Source organism: Pundamilia nyererei, unplaced genomic scaffold, assembly GCF_000239375.1.
Source record: "Pundamilia nyererei isolate P.nyererei 1_Seehausen unplaced genomic scaffold, PunNye1.0 scaffold00006, whole genome shotgun sequence".
Taxonomy (NCBI): Eukaryota; Metazoa; Chordata; class Actinopteri; order Cichliformes; family Cichlidae; genus Pundamilia; species Pundamilia nyererei.
The window spans coordinates 2,288,385-2,296,931 of NW_005187407.1; the positions used below are offsets into that span (position 1 = coordinate 2,288,385).

At 37.6% G+C, this 8,547-nt stretch overlaps 1 protein-coding gene across 1 annotated transcript in view; it reads left to right on the plus strand.

The window, feature by feature from the left end:
• slc1a3a (solute carrier family 1 member 3a) overlaps positions 1-6,648 on the plus strand; it is a 12,928-nt gene extending 6,280 nt beyond the window's left edge. The window contains exons 4-10 of the mRNA XM_005722056.1: positions 790-994; positions 1,333-1,375; positions 2,957-3,219; positions 3,300-3,533; positions 3,771-3,965; positions 4,212-4,346; positions 4,945-6,648. Coding sequence (XP_005722113.1) covers positions 790-994; positions 1,333-1,375; positions 2,957-3,219; positions 3,300-3,533; positions 3,771-3,965; positions 4,212-4,346; positions 4,945-5,152 — 1,283 coding nt within the window. The 3' untranslated portion in view covers positions 5,153-6,648. The remainder of the gene's footprint in view (positions 1-789; positions 995-1,332; positions 1,376-2,956; positions 3,220-3,299; positions 3,534-3,770; positions 3,966-4,211; positions 4,347-4,944) is intronic.
• Positions 6,649-8,547: the final 1,899 nt, after the last annotated feature.

The window sequence follows — 8,547 nt, forward strand, 5'->3', positions numbered from 1 at the left end:
ACAGCACACAAACCTTGAGCTGACGTTAGACTGCTTATCTGCAACCAACATCTCTACACAGTGTGTACACAGCAAACTAATGTTCGCGAGGACATGTAGAACTTTTTAGCGATAAAGAGAGTTCACGGAACGACGCCAGCTCTAGTTTTTAATTCAACTGCCAATTCATTTTTGCAGAGTTTATCCCCCAAATTGTAATTTGCAACTTGGAAAGTATGTGCAGTTTTGCGTATTACAATTTTCCCCTCTGTGTGCTTTAGGTGTTGTTTTTCCATCAGGAAAGGTCAGTCAGATTGTGTTTCTTGCCACTTTTTGTTGTCACAGATAGTAATTCAGATAATCCAGGTGGAGACATTTGATCTATAATTACAGCCTCATTTCCCAAGCTAACCGTATGCTCACAGGGATAGACTTTAGTGATGCATCAATAAAAATCCCTGGGCAGGATTACTGCATTATTCTTTTAATAGAAACCATCATAAAAACAGGAACATGCTCTATCTTTACAAACTTCACTGTAGTATTATTGCAACCTATTTAAAAAATAACCACATTCTTTTTATTCTACTATATACATAAAGAAATAATGAAATATTACAGTCACGAACTCTGCGGTGACTAATTTACATCATGCCCAACACAACCTTTATGGCACCGTTTCTTCATTAGTATATAGGAGTTATTACAGCATGAGTCACTCCATGCTTCTTCCAAAAGTACAGCTGTCAGTGAATGTGTTTATTTATTTTTAAAACTCTGCTCATATGTTTATGATTTGTCATTTTGCAGGTATTGCTGCTCTGGACAGCCGTGCTTCTGGTAAAATGGGAATAAGAGCAGTTGTCTATTACACCACTACAACCATCATCGCTGTTTTCATCGGTATTGTCATGGTGCTCATTATTCACCCTGGAAAAGGATCAAAGGATGAGTTCTCCAAGCAGCAGCAGATAGAGCAGGTCAGCGCTGCTGATGCCTTTCTGGATCTTATCAGGTATACCTTTATGCATTCTGACCAAACAAGCCTTCTCACAAGATCACTCCAGTACAATGACCGAATCAGCAAAAATGAGGATTCATAGTCCCTTACTAATTGCCCTTTTGATATAGGTCACTGAGATGGAGGTGTTCAACCTGGGAGAAGGATTTTTAAGTTGTTTTATCTTTTAATGCTGCAAAATGCACTGCAAAATCACACAGTGGTCTTAATATCCTATACAATTCCTTTTTGATTGTTTGATTGTTTTTTATTTTATTTTATCAATATGCATTTGTAGTTTGTAATTTATTCATTCTAATTTTTAAATGTACTGATTTTGTTGTGTTTTGCAGGAACATGTTTCCACCTAACCTCGTGGAGGCTTGCACCAAACAGGTAATTTTTCCTCCACACATTTCCTGTTTTTTTTCTACACTTACAGAAAATTGATTATCTCACAAAGATGTCTCACATCTGTACCTGAGTGCACAGTTAGCATTGTTTACAAACTCACAGTTAGTAATCCTTTTCATATTGCCATTGTCATTTCTGACCTATGCTGCCGAAATAAACAGTGGAGTTAAATTCCACGATTAACTCCTTTGGTAGCATCCTTATAAAAACACATTAGACATGCTTTACTTATCTCAGTCTTTGGTAAGGTGTGCATTGCAAAACGTTATTAAAATAGACAAAAAGTATTTTGGGACAGTGATGGCACATCCAGCAAGCCATTCAAACACATCTCCACACAACACATGTTATCCTATTGTGACTTTTGCTTCCTCATTTGAACACAATTTAGGTACGCTGAGATGTGTTTGTGGGTTGTTATATTTTGTGAACATTTGTGAAGGTTGCTTTTTTTTTTCTAGAGTTGATTCCACTCGCTATTTTAGTGAGGTCTGCAAAGATCTTGTCTTGCAGAACCTACACAGAGGACCTGAGGTCAGTCTGCTGGTCTGACCTTGGGACCTCTGCTCTGGCATCTCCGCCATCTCCGCCATCTGATCTTATATTTGCTCTGGCATCTTCTATCTGGGCGGTCTGAAGGATCAGACAGATGTGTTCCCTTATAGGTCATTCCATCTCAAATAAGCAAATTGTTAGAACATTTCTATTCTACCCTCTTTTATTTGCATAAAAATGTTATTGTCCAAAGTTCGAATATAATGAGTTCTGTGACATTTTATTGTCATAAATCAAACACTTTAGAAAAGATATTTTTTGAAAATGGTCAGTCAAGCCACTTCAGGCCATTTTCTTTGCACACTGAATCTGAGGAAATGTTTGAGTTAAAGATAAAAGCCTGAAATTTTCACTTGTCTTTCTTATCATCAAAATGAATCCAGATCTATAATTTGGGTAGATGCATCAGAAAATGTCTGATAACCAGAAGCTTGAAAAAATTCAAGCCTGTTAAGTCTAATATTTGTGCATGTGCTAATAAAAAAACACTGTAAAAGACCATTAGTGACATTTCTGAATCTTGAAAAGTATTTGATATATAAAACGAAACTTTCACAGCAATAATTGTATATGTCGAGAACAAGTCCCATGTTGATTTGAGCTGGCCTGACCCTTCATCTGTCTTGATTGACCCCACTCATCTTAAAGGAAAAGTAAACCTAAGAAAGAATGTTAAAGACTATTGGTGTTAGGGTACATCAGAACTGGATGGCTTGCATTTGCTGTTGTTTCTCTACATTTTATCTAGAACAAATTTATCCAGATTTATTAAGATGCCAGGATCATCTGGCATCTTATTCCAGTGAAAACTTGCTGACGTCACACAGACACAGAATTCTTATCCAAATGCTCATTTTTAAGTTGTATATTACACATCAGTTTCATAGTAATCTTTAACGCTATCTTTAAGCTAAGCCATTTTTTTCTTTTTAATTATTTTTTATTACTTTGCCCAGATATTTAGAAACTACTGTTTGAGAGCTGTCTTCTTTCTTTGCTAAATTCCAGTTCAAGACACAATACGCCAAGCGAGTAGTCCATGTGACGATGACTATAAACGACACGTTAGTCGCACCCAATAGCAGCCAACAAATAGAGGAGATGATCCCTGTGCCAGGATCGGTAAATGGAATCAATGCACTCGGGCTGGTGGTGTTCTCCATATGCTTTGGTCTCATCATCGGGAACATGAGAGAACAGGGACAACCACTAAGGGACTTCTTTGACTGCCTGAACGAGGCCATCATGAGGCTGGTTGCCATAATAATGTGGTAAGAACCACGAAGGATGGTTATTGGATGGATGAATGACGTGTTTAGCTTACAAATTCATAACAGCCATCTTTCTTCAGGTATGCCCCCATTGGTATCTTGTTCCTGATTGCTGGTAAGATTGTGGAGATGGATGACATTTCGGCTATGGGTGGCCAGCTGGGAATGTATACAGTGACAGTCATTTGCGGGCTGCTCATCCACGCCATTTTTGTCCTGCCCACTCTCTACTTCGTCATCACCAGGAAGAACCCCTTTGTCTTCATTGGTGGCCTGTTGCAGGCGCTCATCACTGCTCTAGGAACATCATCCAGGTAAAGAAGCATCATCCAAAAGCCTTTTAATATTATTCACTTTTGTGTTGTTTTAGTGATCTGGAAAGAGATTTTACACGTGTGACACTAATGTCTGTGCTGTTCCCAAATGAGTTGAAAACAAACTGCAATAACTTTTATTAACATGTCAATCAGCAAAATAAATTGTGTCAGATTAATAATATTAATAAATTAATTATTACACCACCGTCTCTTGCTCTTTCTGTCGTCTTGCAGCTCTGCCACATTGCCTATCACCTTCAAATGCCTGGAGGAAAACAACAAGGTGGACAAACGCGTGACCCGCTTTGTGCTCCCCGTTGGTGCCACCATAAACATGGACGGCACTGCTCTGTATGAAGCCCTGGCAGCTATTTTTATCGCTCAGGTCAATGACTATCAACTTAACTTTGGACAGATTCTCACCATCAGGTATGTGCTGTACACTGCACTCTTTTATCAGATTTGTTTTGTCACAATTTCCCTTAGATTTTGTGTGCATTTACGCATGGTGTTTCTTTGCCACCAATTAGTTGGAGAGGAATAAATAAGTAGTATTGTAGCCAAGGGAATACATTTAAGTCACCCTCTTCAGTGTTATTACCATAGAATGACTTAATATGGGGACAGAAATTGAATTTCCAGGTAATTCGCTCCATCTGCCTTTATTTGTTTTAGTATCACAGCTACTGCAGCCAGTATTGGAGCAGCTGGAATCCCTCAGGCAGGACTGGTCACCATGGTGATAGTGCTAACATCTGTAGGCCTTCCCACAGATGACATCACACTGATCATTGCCGTTGATTGGTTCCTGTAAGTATTGGCTTTATATTGCTACAAAAAAAACACACACAAAAAAAAAGCTAATGTTCTTCTGTGCAGTCAGTAAAAAAGGGAGACTAAGCCAGGCTTTTTCACAATTTAGCTGTGAAACTGCATCACTCACTGTACAAACTGGAAATAGTTTGGTATGAGGGAGGAACAGGGAGGATTTAATTTTGAGAAAATAAAATGTAGTGCTGCTGTGTGGTATGAATTCAATCAATTTGGACCTACGGTAGTAGAAATATCTGTTGTGCCTTGCACTCTTGATTAGAAGATAAGAGGACAGCTTCCAGAGACACTCCTTTCACATTCCACGATACGTAATCCATCTGGATTTGATTCAATCCACAACTATCTCCTGCGCTAGCCCCTTCTTCCTCCCATCTACTGGCTGTGTACATTCAGTCTGAGGATAGCCTGAAACAGTTCTAAAATCACGCTTACAATTTTCTAATTAAATGTATTTTTATGAACACATGTCGGTGTGCTTTTTTTTGTTAAGTTTAGCATCTTTTGTCCTGTCTTGCTTTGGTTTGTTCTCTTTTGTTTCATGTCTAACCTCCTGTTGTCACCTGTCTTTCATTAGGGACCGGTTGCGCACCACTACTAATGTCCTTGGGGACTCCATTGGTGCAGGCATAGTGGAACATCTGTCTCGCCATGAGTTGCAGAATACTGACCCCGAGGTGGGCAACTCAGTGGTGGAGGAGTCAGAGAAGAAGCCATACCAGCTCATCAACCAGGAGAATGAGTACGAAAATGAGCATCCTGTCAGCAATGAGACCAAGATGTAAAGACAGGGTTAAATTTGCTGCACTGCTTTGAACCATATTTTCAACTCTCAAAGTCCTTTTGACTTCTAAAGTTTTCATCTGATGAGATCGTATGATTAAAGTGATTTACAGCTAGAATCTATTTCAGCCAAGTGAGTTTCACTAATGTGTGAGGCTTCTCTCACATCCCGCACACTTGAAGTGATTAGTAGCTTTGTGCTATTCCTAACAGTACTATATGTTATGCCAGAGGGTGGCAGCTGTTTACTATTAAGAATGAAAACAGAGCCCAGTGGTCCATGGCGTGCATGTTATCCAACTTCTCCCAGAACTGTGATGACTAACCTTACCCACTAGAGGCCAGTATTGCTGTATCGGGAAAGCAGCCCACTTGCACACATTTTCTGGCTTTAATTGTTTTTCATTGGTTATGTTTATGAGAAATGTTGTTAAGTGGTAGTAAAAATCTATCAGGAGACTTCATGCACATGGACTAAATGGCCAACATTTTTCAGCCTATATGGAGGAAAAAGTGCTACTACAACTTCTGTACAGTCATTTGTGACTTTATTTTTTATGATCATTGTACAGATATCAGCTGAATGAATGATATATTTACAAAAAGTCTTTTATCCCTTAACTATCCAAAGCAGTATGTGCTGTCAGGCAAACAAAGCTCTCTCTCTTTCTCACTATAACTATCACCTCAATGACTATAATCATAAATAGTGACATACCAAAACTACTAACTCGTGTTTTCTCTCTTTAAATCTGCTCAGCTGCAGATTCGAACTTTAAGTCAGTAGATTTTTTTAAACCAAAAAAGGAGTCTGTAATCCAAATTTCTCTATAGCTTAACAGCAACCAACAAAACATGGTGCTGTTTCAATATAAAGACAGTAATAATGTGGTGACTGTAAGGTGGCGCCTTCAGACTGAAAAATAATTGCCTGGAAAAAAAGAGTTAAATGATAGGTTGGATGTTAAATTTTCATATTTTTCTAGAAACATTATGGTGGATTTTTCTGAATTCAGTTTGGCGTAGAAAGTACAATTTTATGTGTACACTTCTTTGATTTAGATAGAGATCTAACAGATTTTACATCAGAGCCTTTTAGTTTAATGCTTAGCTTTACATTTGAACTAATTCAATATAAAGGACATATAGAATGCATAGCAGATTCTTTGTATAGAAGATCCATCTGAATATAATGTAATTGTATAGGGAAATGTAGATAAATGTGTATATTAATTGTAGCTTAAAATGGCAAAAGGTTACTTGAGGATGGTAAATGTAAAGACGCTCTTACCAAACTAACATTTCCTCTAGTTCCTCTTTACAAATGCAAACGGTGCCTGATTAAAGGACCAAATGTTTCTCTTTACACACTTGAGGAAAATGAATAGATCATTTGTTTACAGTTCCTGGTGTCTCTCTTGATATGATTTTCTCATTAATTCACAGGTACGCATACACACACATGAACAGGAAATAATGAGAGTTGTAGTTTTATCTTGCATGATTATTTTGTTTTTGTTTTGCTTTTTTGAATAAAAAAAAATAAAATATTTGGTTGTGTGTTTATTGTTTGATCACGATTATCAGAAATGTGAAATAATCAGTGAATTCTTAGCTTTTGGAAATCGCATATAAATTGAATAAATCTTTGAAATCCACTTTTAGCAGTTGTGAACATACTGTCAGGAATGCATTCATTCAAGGTTATAGGAGGAAGAAAGCAGACCTTGATTCAGTTCTTTATACATTACATAAATTAAAATAAAACATTTAATCCTGGGCAGGTCTTAAAATAAGGAAAATAAAAGTTCAGATTAATTACTAAACATGGCATATCAGATAGTGTCATTATTTATGTAAAAAAAAGATTTGGTCAAAAGGCAGAAATGGAGTATAAAAAAGGAATTATTAGGGTAAGTAGCAGCAAGGAGCTGCTAATCGAATGAACTTGAATAATCTGTCATCAGCAAGTGTGAGGACCCCTATAACAGCAGGTTTTGGCAGTTTGCTGGTCTGAAGCATTCAGGTGTGTTTACACAGTGCCCAAGAAGAAAGCCATCAGCAATGATCTTCGAGTAGAAATTGCAGCTGCCCATCACTCTAGGAAGAATCTTAAGGTCATTTTCCAAAAATGTCCCTTCTTCTACAGTAAAAAAGATTATTCACAAGTGAAAAAAGACAGGTGTAAATGTTCAAAAGAGTGGACATCCAACCAAATTCACATCACGTGGGACTGTACAGTGCTCAGTGAAACGGCAACAAAACAAAAACAACAACAAACGTACATTTCAGACTCCGCAGGTCTCAGTTAGCATGTTCAAGTTCATGACAGCACATTTTGAAAAAGATTGAACATGTATGACTCATTTGGTAGGTTTGACAGGAGAAAGCCTCTTCTCGCTAAAAAGAAAGTGGAAGCACATCTAAGGTTGCATCTGAATAAACCATAAAACCTCTGGAATGTCCTTTGTACAGATGAGATCAAAGTGGAGATGTTTGGCCATAGTACACAGTTCACATGTTTGGAGAAAACCAAACACAGCCTATGAACACACACAACTCATACCAACTGTCAAGCATGGAGGTGGAGAGCTGGTTATTTGAGCTTGTTTTGCAGCCACTGGACATTGGCACCTTACAGTTGTTAAGTGATAATGAACTCTGTATAGCAAAAGAGTCAATCAAGGTGTTGGCACAGTCAATGACCATACATCAGCCCATTTGAAATGCTGTGGAGGGAGCTAATGAGAGCTGTGCATAAATATATGTTCAGTTATCCTGGACAAGACTGTGCTGAGCAGGTTAAACAGATTTTTGTAAATCAGTTAACATGCTTCTCATCCTAATGTAACTCAACAGACACACAAACAAACAAAAAGAAAAACAAAACAAAACCCCACATGTATGAAAAGGGAAGCGACGCAAAAAAAAAGGCCCGTTAAATTTCATAGCCGCTAAAGTAAAGTTAATGTTAATGTAGTAACAATGAAATAATATGTTAACACTCTGAAAGAGGTATGCTTCACGAGTAGTTTTACATCACTTATTAATCTGGTATTCTGATTCCAGTAAAGTATTCCTGCTTTGACTTTAACACTTTTAATACAACCAACTGAAATTATTACAGACCGGTGCACTGTGTATATTTTTAAATGCATCTACATAAGCTACATGTATGGGGGAGCGGGGGGTTATACTGATATATTTGTGGTAATTTCATTGGCTGTTTATTTTTCAAAAAATATATTAATAATTTGTTCATATGGGTGTCTGTAGTATATTTACCAAATCCAAAATTTATAATTGACTGTAAAGTAAACAGGCCACTGAAAAGAAACTTGTCTTACAGCGCTCCCTAGGGGCAAAAACACGAAATGTTGCATGGCATTTTGTTTGG